This window comes from Botrytis sinoallii (assembly GCF_014898435.1).
Source record: "Botrytis sinoallii strain Bc 23 chromosome Unknown BSIN_014, whole genome shotgun sequence".
In the NCBI taxonomy this organism is placed as follows: domain Eukaryota; kingdom Fungi; phylum Ascomycota; class Leotiomycetes; order Helotiales; family Sclerotiniaceae; genus Botrytis; species Botrytis sinoallii.
Genome location: NW_024066041.1, coordinates 105,489 through 120,453, shown reverse-complemented (window position 1 = coordinate 120,453; position 14,965 = coordinate 105,489). Strand labels below are relative to the sequence as shown.

General features: G+C 40.8%; 5 protein-coding genes across 5 annotated transcripts; 3 read left to right on the top strand and 2 right to left on the bottom strand.

Annotated features, from left to right (window-relative positions):
* Window positions 1-1,012: 1,012 nt before the first annotated feature.
* On the bottom strand, window positions 1,013-2,898 carry EAF02_007837 (uncharacterized protein; the record flags this gene model as incomplete). The annotated part of the gene is made up of 10 exons (XM_038903885.1): window positions 1,013-1,381; window positions 1,460-1,682; window positions 1,752-1,837; window positions 1,886-1,928; window positions 1,992-2,065; window positions 2,115-2,141; window positions 2,251-2,418; window positions 2,474-2,550; window positions 2,603-2,657; window positions 2,716-2,898. The coding sequence occupies 10 exons, from the start codon at window positions 2,896-2,898 to the stop codon at window positions 1,013-1,015; spliced, it is 1,305 nt and encodes a 434-aa protein (XP_038756166.1).
* A 2,150-nt stretch (window positions 2,899-5,048) lies between these two features.
* Window positions 5,049-5,933, bottom strand: EAF02_007836 (uncharacterized protein; the record flags this gene model as incomplete). Its single annotated transcript, XM_038903884.1, has 5 exons — window positions 5,049-5,375; window positions 5,432-5,561; window positions 5,617-5,701; window positions 5,775-5,858; window positions 5,906-5,933. The coding sequence occupies 5 exons, from the start codon at window positions 5,931-5,933 to the stop codon at window positions 5,049-5,051; spliced, it is 654 nt and encodes a 217-aa protein (XP_038756165.1).
* A 2,835-nt stretch (window positions 5,934-8,768) lies between these two features.
* On the top strand, window positions 8,769-10,198 carry EAF02_007835 (uncharacterized protein; the record flags this gene model as incomplete). The annotated part of the gene is made up of 3 exons (XM_038903883.1): window positions 8,769-9,207; window positions 9,297-9,546; window positions 9,610-10,198. 3 exons carry the CDS (start codon window positions 8,769-8,771, stop codon window positions 10,196-10,198), a joined length of 1,278 nt encoding a protein of 425 aa, XP_038756164.1.
* Window positions 10,199-11,910: 1,712 nt separating this feature from the next.
* On the top strand, window positions 11,911-12,939 carry EAF02_007834 (uncharacterized protein; the record flags this gene model as incomplete). Its single annotated transcript, XM_038903882.1, has 1 exon — window positions 11,911-12,939. The coding sequence occupies one exon, from the start codon at window positions 11,911-11,913 to the stop codon at window positions 12,937-12,939; it is 1,029 nt and encodes a 342-aa protein (XP_038756163.1).
* A 54-nt stretch (window positions 12,940-12,993) lies between these two features.
* On the top strand, window positions 12,994-13,641 carry EAF02_007833 (uncharacterized protein; the record flags this gene model as incomplete). Its single annotated transcript, XM_038903881.1, has 1 exon — window positions 12,994-13,641. One exon carries the CDS (start codon window positions 12,994-12,996, stop codon window positions 13,639-13,641), a length of 648 nt encoding a protein of 215 aa, XP_038756162.1.
* Between the last annotated feature and the right edge of the window lie 1,324 nt (window positions 13,642-14,965).

Sequence of the window (14,965 nt, the reverse complement as noted above, 5' to 3'; positions counted from 1 at the left end):
GCAGTAAAGCTTTGCAAAAAGTGTTCTCAGAATATGATGAGATGTGATAGTGTAATCCTAGATCAAAGATTCCCATCAAAGTTTTCGCTTCGAGTGATTTCCAGTAAGCGCATACCCAGCTAGGCTGGTTGACAATCATCCCATTGTTTCTACTCTCACATAGGCATCATACACTTCTAATATTACCAGCTTCCGGCAATGCCGCATGCATCCACATTCCTTCTCCACAAAAACACTCACATTAACATCACACACACCATAAAATATCCATCCCCATAAACATAGAAAAGTGCATGAATTTTTGAATTTCAAGTAGGATAACATAATTTCTAAACTAAAGCCTCTCTGCGCCATTCAAATGCAAATGCCAACGTATTTCCCGGTATCAAACCAAAAGTCCAGATACTCCTTCGCTATGCTGTGGTATGCTGTGTTCGAACTGTAGAGAATGAGTGACTGAGGGGCGAGACAGAAGAAAAGAGCTTGGTTGTTCGAAGTTTTCGAGAAATGAGTGTTGGTATCTTTAGATTGATAGAAAAAAGGAAGAAAGAGACTCGGGGGTATCAAGTATGAAAGAACAATGGAAATGAAACGAGAAGAGATTTTGGCGAAAAATTCCAAAGCTGCCTCTTCAAAAATGGAGATTCTTTGCCGATGAAGCGTCTTTTGATGTATTGATCATAAGTTTTAAAAAGACCAAAGAGGTATTTTAGAGCACAAAGCCCACCCGCAAAGACAAAAAGGTAGCAGTGAGCTCAGAACGCCAGACTCCATGGTATACCCTAAAATCCCTGCGAAACAAAACGTCGTAAATGTGAATTACATTCCCTCCACATTTTTTTGGGATCTGAAAACGCTATAGATCACAATATCGTGTTGATCTTGGTCAGAGGCATGTTCTCCTTGTCCCAATGATGAAGTCTTGGGATATATTCATACCAACTGTGTCGAGAATATCCTGAATCCCGCTATATCGAGAGCACTCTTCCATGTTATACACACGCCCTATCTATCATCTTCGTTTCCGACTAGGCGAATTAGGCTCTGCTAGCATATCTTCCAAAGTCATAGATCTATGAGCCGAAGAATAAAGTTCCTCGTAAACATCCGGATTACTTGGTAACGGCGAGTCATCATGATGAGAAATCTTTGTTTCGACTCGTCCAGCGCCTCCTAACGGATTCATCGCCATTGGATTTTTAGGATCTGCAGGCTCGGAAGTTTGGACAATCTCAACGGTTTGTTCGGCGCGTCCAAGCGAGTCGTGATTTCCTTTAGATCTGGAAATGGAGAGTAGTACGTTGGTATGGGGAACTTCTTTGCGTCTAGAATGGTTGGGAGATCTAGATGCGGTTCTGGCTGGTGCCGGTGAGGCTGGTAACTATTGAGAGCACGATGTGTTAGCTTTTTCAAGTCGAAGGGAGTTTAATCGGAACTGCGCTGAAAATCATATACATACAACGTAGGTGTGGGTTGACTGTTTATCAGGCTCAGATTCAGGTCCTCCTCGAATCGCTTCCATGAAATCGATCTCTCTCGAGTCTTCAGCAGAGCAAAGCTCAATACCATCTGTATTTCTGGCCGATCTCATATCAGATCTAGATACGAGGTGGCTGGATCCAGTACCAGCTTTGAGGCGTCGATAAAGGGCGTTGAGTATAGGAGCATTGGCAAAAAAACGCCTGCAATGGATATGTTAGAATGTCTCTTTATGTGATCATACGAATAAGGCACTTACCATCAGAAGACACTCCATGTTACCCCAGAAAAACCTATCGTCAATTTCTTGGGTTTTGCTTTCCTGCAACACAGTTCGTATGATAGATATTATAACAAGCTAGAGATCTCTTAGAATCGTATCAACTGCAATTGAGCGGTTACTTACGAATATACCAATGAGGAACACGGCTGATACTTTAAGCTTTGTACTAAAGAAGAGGTCAAAATGACGAGAAAATAAATCATATAAATCTTATTTAGATAGTACATACGCTGTCATCATCTGTGTTCGCCAAATCATCGGCAAAGGAATAGTAATCAAAATGACATTAGTTACAATGATCGACTTGACAGTTGTTAGCTTGAGAAGAGGCACAGAAAGAGGATTTACTCACAATTGCCATGAACAGCAGTCCCGCTCTCTAATAAACATCAATACAGTGTCTTTTTAGAATCTCATCGTATTAAGTACTTACTCCTTCCTAAGGGAAACTGTCAGCAAAATCTCCAATAGCATTTCGGGATACTCACTGCGCATTTTTGATGGGGGTTTGTAAACTTCCAATTCAGATTAAATGGGTGGCATTGAAGCATCCACGTTAAAATAGTAGTTGTCCAGGTCGCAGCAATCAACCAGGAAGTGAAGATCACATATCTCTGTTCCGGCTGCCGAGTTGTCAAACGGTAATAGTAAAGTAACTGTCAAGCTTGTCAGAACATATATCTCGAACAAGTGCGTATATTTGCAGCGTACAATGCAAGCTTTTAGAGACCAAATGTAAGATAGATAGGCAATACGTCCGAACATGATGTATTTTGAGTCAAACTCCGCTGTTTCGATGTTAGATGGCATTATCAATTATGGGAGATGATTGGCATTTACTTTCTTCGATAGTTTCAGCATCTGAGTGGGCATGTTTTCCTGATCCGGTTGCGAGCTGTGATAGTAAGTGTTAGCAATGTGGAAATTTTTGGAACAAACAAGAAGCAACATACAAGAACGGGGAATGTAGAAGCAAAACCTCCCATGAGGAAGAAAGCACCTATCATGAGCCAGTCATCAGGGTAGATCTTCTCATGCTTGATTCGCCTTAAGCAGAATCTAGCACAGGTTAACAACAGCACTATAGCTGTGACTGCATAAGCTGTCTGAGCAACCTGCTCAGTGTTTTCAATCATTTTTTCTGGCCAGGATAAAGGTCGAAATCAAATTCCAGGGAGAGTGTAAGAAAAAAAAAAGTAAACTGTATAGAATGGACAGAATTATAAGCTAGGTCAGTTGTAATCGAGAGCTTGACGGCACTGTGCAGTGACTAAGCTTAAATTGAAGAATATTAAGAGATGATCGCCTTGTGGTTTCTACGTTTTCTGTACTTGTAAAATTTGAGGTGGGCAATGCTTGGGTAATCTTAAATGCAGTGAATCTCTTCTGGCTAGGAATTCAATGATAGAGGAATATCCGACGATAGTCTTTGAACCAATACAATATCCTGCCTGAGGGCCTGGTCAAAGATGTTAATGACTTTATCACCATAGCCTCAGTATTATCAAAAGAAGGTTTTTGATAAATAATCCTATGTCTATCAGAGCCACGGATGAATGATGAGATGAGAAATTGTGCTTGCAAACTCCCTAACTTGAAGGCTGTGTATTCACTTGAGGTTGTATACATTGTATTTATCTGGAGCTCATATCTTACCAAAGCCAATCTCAGCCACTCTCGATGTACTTTTATCGCGAATGAAATAATACTCAAGTGTGAATATCAACGGCAATATCTCTCCAGCAAGTATTGAGTAGTCACTTGTGTATAGCTATGCAGAAAACTTAAATTGCTAGTGCTCAACAAAGAAAATAGTCATAAACTTCCTTCCTTCCCTTCCCTTAAGTAAGGTACATCCAATGGCAATCTATAATTACGAGTAGATCTGGTATCTCATACTAATAAGGGAGAAGTTTTCCTCTGTCCAGCAGGATAGAATGCTGTTCATCCGTTGAGAATTTTAGCACAGTCGGCTACCTGTAGAAGCATGACTAAAAGCATGACACAGTGTAGTTGTATTCCACACTGTGATAGTTTGGACTTCCAAGAATTATAGGAGATATCTGCGTATGATATGAATACAATCCTATATAAGTTTAAAAGTGTTAGAAACCGTAGGTCTTTCATCTCAAGACACACTTGAGTCCCTATTAATAATTAGCTTTGGATTTCACATGATTTCAGATAGCATTATGTCAATTCTAACGCTGCGCAATTATACGAAGCCTGAGTCAGAAGCCGTCATTATTATGTCCTGGCAAGAGCCCGTTCAGAAGGATTTGATAGAAATACCAGGCAATTGATGAATAATCTATTGATTGAACGAATCAAGCAACTGCGGTGGTTTCCGTAACCCCAATCCACGATGATCGCTTAAATTATGAATCCTTGTTAGCGCTGTACGAATTTTCCAAATAAATACGGTAGTAGCCTCCGAATCACGTATGAAACAGGGGTATCAAGCTTCATAAATAAAGGTCTGTACCGAAAGATGGAATGAACCTTGACGCTCTTCAGATACTCTTCATTCTCCTAACGCCTCAATACCAATTAGCACTTCCCTAGGAGATGCTCCGACGACTAAACAACATCGCAGCGACGGAAAGTCGGGACGCATCAGAAAGCCTACTGGAGCCACGACAATATCGGTAGGGTTCGGGGTGTCGACGGCAGTACCACAACAAGTACTAGTCAGAATCACTTCGGGACAATTGCAATCAATTTGGTTTGAATACGTTATCAAAGATCCGCTCTCCAAAATCTCATGTAAGTTACATGTAGTTTCAATCCGAGTCCAACAACTAACCGTTGCCGATGATCCTGAAATCGACTCGCAACCCCGAACTCTGCTAAAATTTCACTTTCGTGGAGAAAGAATTATCATAGTGTTACTTCTTGGTAGCATACTTGACCGCCAGGTGAACCATCGCGAAGCTTCTTTGTCCACGAGCTCGCAATCGTAATTTATAATTACCTGTGCTAACATGATCTTCATAACGGCCGCTGCATAATATCGCCCAGGACTCGATGAAGGCTAACCTTGTGTCAAGAAATGGGCATGAGTTGGTCGAGCATATCGATTAATCTGTGGCAATTCTGGACCAGGAAGAAGCACTAGATCGACGAATCGAAATCCTCAAGATTGAAGCGGTTAGGGGTATTCTTTTGGGTCCTGCATCATGGCTTGAACCGGAGTACAAGCCCAATCTCCAATCTCAACTCTTGTTCCATCTGAGAGGGTAAATGGTTGTAGAGCATGTCTCCTGGTGTTCACTTTGAGAAGGGGTTACCCTTTATCTGTTTCTAGCAAGATGAGCTTGGGCCCACTGGATTCGACGGGTGTTAGACGATCTGATTCTTTGATAAAGCTATCAAGAAGAGGCAAGCCCTGGGCCGTTTGTTCAACCAGAGCATATCCGGGCCCTTCAATTTCTTCTCGTAATGGATCCACATATTCTGGGTGCAGGCATAAGTCGTGGATGGCAAAACTTATGGTTGTGGAAAGTGCATGGACAGATCCAAACCAAATCGCCATTAACTCATGAACAATTCGTTGTCCTGTCCATGGATTCTTCTTTGGTGCCGTCTCCATGATCCATTGGATACAGTCGTGCTATTTGTTGCATCTTTAGCTCAAGCTTTCGTTGTGTTGTTGTGATTTGTACCTACATGCTTGAGGATGGTTTGCCCCATTTTTTCCAATTGTTTTTCGAGCAATCGACGCTCCGCGACTGGTAGTAAAGTATCAAAAATTGTTCGATGAGACGATAGCATGCCGGCTAGAAGTTGTTCTATAGGTCTGCCAACTCATCAGATTTGGCTTCTCTTAAGGTAACAGAGGAGTGAATACTTACTGAGCTAACCACCTCGGTAAAAGTCGCGCAGTTTCTGCGGTCATCAATGTATCCTCGATGAAGCTCAGGGCAGATTTCATGAATTCTTTTTATTTCCAGCTATTATACGTACTTGTCAGTCATTTTGAGTAGTCAGTTGAGCTACCACAAGAACTTACCCAACTCTTCGCCGAAAAGTGCTAGGGAATTAGCGAGCACTGTCAGTTGCACAATCATCGGGTATAAAGGCGAGTGCTTGGATCCTGGGGTCCGGTTAGTAATTTTCAAATTAAGTTTCTCTACCACTTACCATTCACAACCTTGTGTGCGTCGTGCATCTTGGAAAAGTTATTTGCGGTGACAATCCGGAGGCTAGGGAGTATGGATGGTAGGTTGTTGGTCAAAAGTGTACGGAGAGCTTTAATGAAGACAACACCTTCAGTTCCTCTTCGATCAAACTAATTAAACCCAGACATCGTGTATTTGGGCTGAAGCATCTAAAAAGTATTAGTTTGCAGTCTCGTTTTGGCTGAAAATTGATTATATTACCTGTTTTGATGCTGCTTGAAGTGATAACAGTGACACTGTATCTGGAGCATTGTTTAGCTCGCCAATGTGTTTCTGTGATTAAACAAAGACATTTCTGTTTTCGGGAACCAAAATTTCAAAAGGCTCGCCATTTGCCTGATCAAGCGGTCAGTTTATCTCGCCTAGTATATAGATAATTCCCAGTCTCTACCTTATTGTAGGCTGTCTGGATGATGAGAGGTCTGGAGAACAAATACAACCACGCTTTCAGTCGTCTTTTCAAAACATCATAAGGATGGAGAATTCTAGAAAGAGTGCTGACCCTGTGGTGGCATAATCCGTGGTTAACGAAGCGATTGCTTCATCAAGTACGATAAAATTTTCAATAATTAATATTGTATTGAAAAGATTGTTCTTAAAGTATTAATATGATTAATCTTATTTCTGTATTTAACGAAAGGATTTTACTCTAAAAGGACGTAAAGAATTTTCGAAAGTTCTAGTCTAAAGTAATCACTTTTAAATATTTCTATTAAAATCAAGTCATATTATTGTTTATTTAATACATTCTATATTGTATAGTATAGTGGTAAAGCTTTTGCTTAAAGAATAAATTGAAAGTGGGTGGTAAGGGGTGGAAATCTTTCCCTCATTAAACTTTCGATTAATGCCTTTCACTTACTCTATCCATTATTTAATTCCTATACTCGCTTTCCCCCTTCTTTAACTTTTACGCTTACTTCTCTTTTTCTTTAGTTTTTATACTCATTTCCCTCTTAATTTCTATACTCGCTTTCTTCTATCCACTTTTCCCTAAGGCTTTTTAGAATCCTTATTTTCTTTATATTTATTAAAATTCAATAATAAACGGTTCTCATTTTGAATTGGAAATATATTATTGCTAATGAAACACTCATTTTGTTAGTGATGAAAAAAATATTAATCTTATACTGTATGTTTTGATAGTTATAAAGGAATTTGTATTGAATTCCTTTTTATACCTGGGTATTAACTTTACCACCACAGGGTGAGAGATTTGGAACCTTCCGAGTTCTGCTTCCACTTTTGGAAAAGGGTGGCCAGAGTTACTGTAACTACGAAAATAGTGGCAACCTGAGAGAAGAAGATCTCAAATGATGTGTTTAGTTAAATTTTTCAAGTTCTAGGGGGGTTGCCGAAGTTACATACGCGACTAAATAAATTTCTTCGTTGAAAAGGGCAGTCATATGACTGATGATAATTAATGTACGGTTTTCTGCTGTAGCGGTTAGGAAAGCAACAAATTCAAATACAGAGTCAAGGAAAGATTACATCACAATATATCTTATTACGGTATGTTCGTATAAATTAAATAAACTTTAGAATCTACAAGTGTAGATTACGGATATTTTTCATGGGGGAATATAAAGGAAGGCAAGGCCCAATACCGGTATTTATCCCGAAATATACGGACAAGAAAACACACTTTTCCCTTTTCGTTCTATAACTTTTGAATTGACGAGTCAAAAGTAGATGAGAACCCCATGAAGTTTTGATGAAGTTTAGGTTTCACTTCCGACTACCCAGAGCTACCACAAAGGAGAAACTGTCTTTGGTTTTTCTTGTCGTTGAATTTAGATGATACACCGAAATGCTTCCGGAGCGTCACATCTTCTGTAGAATACTTAGGAAACCTCACTCCGAGGTGAACTCCATAAAAGATGTCTGTCGGTGATGCGAGATCAATATCATGGATTTTATCACGCGCCCGGAAAAACGAATGGTGCAGCTTCTTGTCCTAGCGAACCGAGATGTAGTATGTACAGTACTGTCCTTTTTTATATAAATAAAAACAACAGCGTAAAAAAATGTTGCAACTCTGAATACATTGTGAAACAAAAAACTTATGCAACATCGGGTCAAAAGTATCTTTTGAGTATTTATTGTGAACTCAGTATCTAGACGAGGGATTCCGTAGATGCAACTTCGCAGGATCACTAGTAGTCGGCCCCTAGATAGACCGGCTATTACCTAGCATATCATATTGAACCGGTTGCTTCTGCATAACATCCCCAGAATAAACGCAAGGCGGCATTGAAGTGCCTGTATGAAGAGTCGGCTTACAACAGGGCTGCGAGGGCACCCCACCATCTCAATCCATCACGGTAAAGAAACTGCGGAAGCTACTGTTTGCCGTAAAGGAACGCCGAGTACAACTTCATGTGCCTCTTGCGCCCCAACTGTGCCTCTTGAAATTTTTATTGGGATGACCTGTGAATGGATCGGAAACAGTAAAAACACCCAGACTTGCATCCGACATCCTTGATTTTCAATCCTGCGGCTTCTGCAAAAGTACGGCGAAGATCCGGGGAAAACTGGTACTAGGTATTTACTCTACTATTTGGGACAGAGCTTCATATTAAGTGCATAATATATTATTTACTATTACACGTATACCAACTGATACCAACAGTTCATTTTGTCTGAGTCACGTAGGCTTGCATCCAATGACAAGACCCACAGGCATACATTTAAGCGACATATTTTCTTACCACACAAAAACGCGAAGTCGAAACTTATTTAAAATAAAAGTCTCTTTGTGGTCATCTGTTACTCTCTTCAGCTGTTTTATACAACTTGCAACTTCATCTTACTGGCCTATCATCATGAACTGTTCAGTGTTTTCGATCAATTTCCCGGGACAGGTGTTCTTCCCAGGAAGCATGCAATACGCGGCAAGCAAAGCCTCGTACTTTGCAGCCTTTGAGAACGAGCTTTCCCCGGCATGCTTCATTCAGCCAAACAGCACCGCAGATGTTGCAGAAGTCATCAAACAATCTCAGTCGGATAGATCGGTCAGCACTGCTAAGCTTGCTATCCGAAGTGGTGGGCATACCCCATGGGCTGGCTCGGCAAACATCCAAAGTGGGATTATCATTAAGTTGTCAAGATTGATTGAAGTCACACTAAACTCAAAGACGAACATTGTCTCCGTCGGTGTGGGTAACTCATGGGGTAACGTCTACAAATTTCTTAGTGACAAGGGACTTGCTATTGTCGGTGGAAGAGTATCTACTGTTGGTGTCGGTGGGTTAAATTTAGGCGGTTAGTTAAATGCACAAGCCACATGCAACACTCCCCCCCTTTCCTCCCCCCTTCTCTTTCTGGGTATATGTATATCTAATCATTACTAGGTGGCCTGTCGTTTTTCTCTGCAGAAACAGGATCCGTGTGTGATAATGTGGTGAACTTCGAAGTTGTCCTAGCATCTGGGGGAATAGTTCAAGCCAATGCAACTTCCCATCCTGACCTTTTCATTGCTTTGAAAGGTGGATCCAACAACTTTGGTGTTGTGAAAAAGATTGACTTTCCGACATTCGAGCAGGGCCAAATGTGGGGCGGTTCTATTTTCTTCGAAAAATCTGCATACCCTTCGCTCATCTAGTCCTTTTATAATTTTGCTACCAATACCACGCCAGATTTGAAGGCACATGTGATTGTGTCAAGTGCCTGGATTGGAGGCGGAACAGGAGAGTTGGCCACGGCAAATCTTTACCATACAACCCCCATTGCCGACCCTCCATCATTGAGGCCTTTTGCAGAAGCTCAGCCACAGCTCCAGAGTACTCTACGCAACGACTCCTTGCTTGAATTCACAGAAGAGCAGTCCACCTATGCTACCAACGGCGATCGACAATGGTTCTTCACCACAAGTTTCCGGCTTGACGAGCAACTCATGCTCGACATTCATCAACTATGGCTAGATGCAGTCTCAGGCATGAATGAGAAAGGCCTTTCAATTGCTCTTGTATACCAGCCTGTCATCAAAAGCCTCATATCCAATTCATTGAAAGCCGGTGTCAATTCACTCGGCTTAAATGTATCCGATGGACCTTTTGTTGTTTGCCTTCTGGACGCTGTGTTTATAGACTCGACTCTCGATGATACAATCTCCGCCGCAATGCTTAGATTAGTTGGGGGCATTGATACATTGGCTGCCAAACGAAACTTGAGTTCTGAGTACAAATTTCTCAATTATGCGTTCAATAGCCAGAGTGTGATTGAGGGTTATGAAAAGCAAGTATCGCCAGATTGAAGAGTACAAGTGAATTGTACGACCCAACACAATTCTTTCAGGAAGGGTTCCAGGTGGTTTCAAGCTCACTAGTGTAGATTGTTAAGATTGGAAATATGTCTGTGAAAAACGTGTTTCTGGGAGGATAAATATTTATTTCAACACAAGTTGTTTCTCTGTGCCATCTGATAAGAATCTTGATATTGGAAAAACCCAATCGAATACTCATCTATATCCTCGTTTGCAACCATACCTAGTACTGGTACTCTCAACTGATTTTTGGAAGCGTGATTTGAGGTTTAGCCTGCTTGATTTGCTCAATCTCGGTTCGTCTTTGCCCCGTAAAGATAATTTCTTAGCTTTAAGATTAAGGACATTTGGTCCTCATATTTAGTATCTTACTCATTTCGACTAAGACCTTAGCTGATTCTTGACACGTTAGAGCTCACCGGCTCTAGACGTCCTACATAGTCTTAGACTGATACAGGACGATCAGTCAATCAATTATTAGCTGATTCTTATCATTTTGAGCGTAGAATACCTGTATAAAATGATAGAATTTAGGATCTAGATTCCTAATGAATTATCCTCATAGAAACCATTTGAAGATACTATACTAAAAAGTATATTGAGACCGAAGAATCTATCAACAGATCTGTTTTTCATGTTTTTAGAAGTTTATATATAATAAAGATATGTATTGCAAGTGATTAAAGACATTCTACGGACATTAATTCACCCAATTAGGCATAGTTAATAAATTTGAAGATTTTATAAAAGTGATATTTCCAGAAAGAGGCTAGGTAGATCTGGGGGGGGGGCTAACTTGCTTTATTTACTTGTTTTAAACTATACCCGATTTCATAACGTGTGTTCAAAACGTGACTTTTTTTGATCTAATCAACTTTTTGCTAAATTCTATATTAAAATAATTCAATTGCTTTCAATTCAATCAATATAACTCCAAATTCAAAAAAACTTTGCATCATAATATAGATCTCAATTGATAGAATCTATAAATAAAATTTGAATAGAATTGATCAAAAATTCATTGAATTGGAGGTGGTTGAATGAAATTGTGATTTTTGGAGTAGTTTTCAGGGGTTTGAACTTTCGAAATTGAATTTTTATTTATAGATTCTATCAATTGAGATCTATATTATGGTACAAAGTTTTTTTGAATTTGGAGTTATATTGATTGAATTGAATTTTCCAATTTCAAAAGTTCAATTAGGTGATATTGAAAAAGGTGCTTTTTCTTTTGGACACACGTTATGAATTCGGGTATAGTAAGACTTAGCGAGATTCACTAATTAATTAGAAAGGAGTATCGTAGAGTTCGAAATGTTAATTATTACTAGTCTACTATTATATTTGACTAGTTACTCTATTAGGGATTCGACTGAAATTAGAGAGATTATCACTAGTAATCTCCTAATCGAGTAACAGTAAAATAAAGCGTGCAGAATGCCTTTATTAATTACTAGGTAGTTGTTGGTAATCTTACAACCACTAATGCAGGTCACCCTCTGAAGTCTAAAAGTTATAGGGGGTGGGCACCATCGGCGCAGAACTACGGCACACTACATCCGTACACAACATAGCCGAATAGCTACTGCCCCCGTACACTAGGTACTGTGCCGTTCGGCTTGGGGTCTGTCTTCTCAATCCATTCTTCCCGATCATCTTATTTCCGTTTCCGCGATTATGATTTTTGAGCATCAATATCTACGATGTCCAGATTCCCAGAAACGAAAGAAGCTATTGCTGAGGTCCCTTCAACAATAGCAACCTCTCGCAACGATACTACCAATGAGAACTCGAATACACTATCAACAACTCACTCCTGGCGATTTTGGTTCATCTTCTTTGCGCTATGCCTCATCTCTTTTGTATGTAGTATAGATGCAACTATTGTTGTGACAGCGCTGCCCACAATTACGAGAGAAATTGGAGGTGAAGAGCAATACATATGGATCGCCAATTCATTCGTTTTTGCGTCAACTGCACCTCAACCTCTCTTCGCTCAGATTTCCAATATTCTGGGAAGACGCAATCCATTTATTTTCGCTATTTGCCTCTTTGCTCTTGGAAGCGGTCTTGCTGGCGGTGCCACAACTCCAGCTATGCTCATTGCCGGACGAACAATACAAGGAGTTGGCGCAGGGAGCTGTTATGTACTTCTTGATGTTGTACTTTGCGACATAGTGCCTCTCCGCCAAAGAGGCAAGTATCTCGGTATCATGCTCGGGACTTCAGCGATTGGGGTAACGATAGGACCTCTCATAGGTGGAGCTTTTGCCCAAGCCAGTTGGCGTTGGATATTCTACCTGAATCTACCCTTTTCGGGCCTCTCTTTAGCTTTCGTTTTCGGTTTACTAAACATGCGTTGGAATCGGAGCCCATCATGGAAGCATGCTCTAAAACGAGTTGACTTTCTTGGTAACGCAATTCTTATCCCATCGATCGTGGCGGTCATGTTTGGTCTAACATTTGGCGGTATTCATTACCCGTGGAACTCCTACCACATCATTGTTCCGCTTGTCTTAGGTCTCGCCGGATGGATTCTCTTTCATCTTTACCAGGCATCATCATTTTGCAAGGAGCCTAGTGTCCCTCCGCGTATACTCAGCAATCGAACGTCCGTCGTCGGCTACTTTCTCGTATCTGTATCTGGTCTTTTGCTTGAATCGATCGGGGTTTTCATGCCAGTATACTTTCAAGCTGTATTCGGATCAAGCCCTTTAAAGTCTGGTATCTAACTACTTCCCACCACAATCACCGTTGTCCCTTTCGGGATTGCTGTGGGGATTATTATGTCGAAGACCGGCTTGTATCGTCCTTTGCACTGGATCGGTATGGGCCTCGCTAGCATTGGTGCTGGACTCCTCTCAACTCTGACAATGAACTCAAATAAAGCTTCATGGATCTGTTTTCAGATGATCATGGCAAGCGGCGCTGGTATGATTGCTGCATCAACATTACCTCCTATACTCGCCGCATTACCAGAATCAGACGTTGCGACTGCCAGTGGAATGTACTCTTTCTTGCGATCATTCAGATACATATGGGGCGTAACAGTTCCTTCGATCGTATTCAACGGCCAATTTCAAAAATACGCACATCAGATTGGCGACACAAAAATCCAAGCGCAGCTAGCGAATGGTGCGGCATATGCGTACGCGAGCGGAGGTTACATTGCGACATTGCCTCCAGGAGTAAAAGAGAGGGTGATCGGGGTATATATTGATGCGTTAAAGACAGTGTGGCAGGTTAGCATTGCTTTCGCGTGTATCGGATTTTTGGGTGTTTTTGCAGAAAAGCACCTGGAATTGAGGAAGGAGCTTGATACTGAGTATGGTATAGATGAAGGGCCGAAGAATAACAAGATCGGGGTTTCAGAGGAGGACAGAGTTGATACAGTGCCACCGGTAGCCTTGAAATTGGCGCAGTCAGAGATTTAGATTAAAATGCTTCTGCTAAGCAAAGTCTCTAAAATTTAATACAGTACCCGCCAGCCATTGGAAATCATGACGGTTCGTGTTGGTTCCATGGTCTCCGTATATAGATGAGTTGCCCATGCACTACTGTATACAATGAATTCTAGTAGAGGTTGAAAATACTCTACATCATGCATGCGTTCATACAACTTTCTAGGTGATGTTACTGACCCCTTCTTGTTTTGCTATTACATTGTATTTGAGATGTTATTCCCTTGGTATCGATTAAAATCAAAACAAGCTCAAACTTTACTGTTATCAATCATCCGTATCAATTCCTCATTTCACAATTTGCTTAAACATTTACGTTGTGAGTGGCTTCAAATTCCAAATTTGAAGCACTCCATACTATTCAATTAAATTCAACCCTGGCATACATTGGATTGAGGTTGATCTTGACACCCAGAAAAACCACCCCACGATTTTCAACTGAGCCCCGATTCAACGATTTCACTCCGCTCGAAATTTTCTTTCTTTTAGAGTTTTTCTCACACAATACTCAACAGCCTCACAACACTAAATGGAAGCGGCTCGTTTTCAGCGCCCCCTTTGATTCCCACCAATTGCGGATATATCCATGCAGGCACTGACCAGACTTGGAATAAAAATACCCTGACATACCCGATTACGTTCCTCAATTTCTCACTTCGCAAAATGCCGAATTTAAATGAACATTCCTTCACTATATTTTCAAGCACAATCCCAAAATAGATGGTAACTTACAAGCATAAAATCTTTCCCGAGGTATCAGGAACCGAGAGTTCCCAAACACGTCTCATACTTGCAGGTGCTTCCGACTGTGTGCATAGATAGATACCGGATGCCATATCAAGTATGTCAAAATTCTCTCCGAGGTGGATAGGTAGTCATTTAGCCTGAGATTGAATTATAGTTTCTATTAAACCCATACCAAAAATCCATAAAGTATGCGTTAGAAGTAAGAGAGTTGTAGTGGCCAACAATCAATGAGAGGATGTCATACATACATTTAACCGGCATATGTATCTGGTGAATAGATAACACTGCATTTTTGCTACCTACTGATCCATTGAGGGCTGCATTCGCTATCAATCCACTAGAAACTAGAGACCAGTCCGAGCTCAACGTAGTTACCGAGCAAAAGCACGAAATAGAAATTGCCAACAGTTGGAATCAAGAATCTACCCTATGATACCTTGGGATAGATGTGCCATATATTGACATTGTCAGCGGTACTGTGCAGCGCAAGGTATTCAAAAGAAGTTTGACTACAGCAGATAAACAGGGATCCGAGAATTTGACAGAGGCG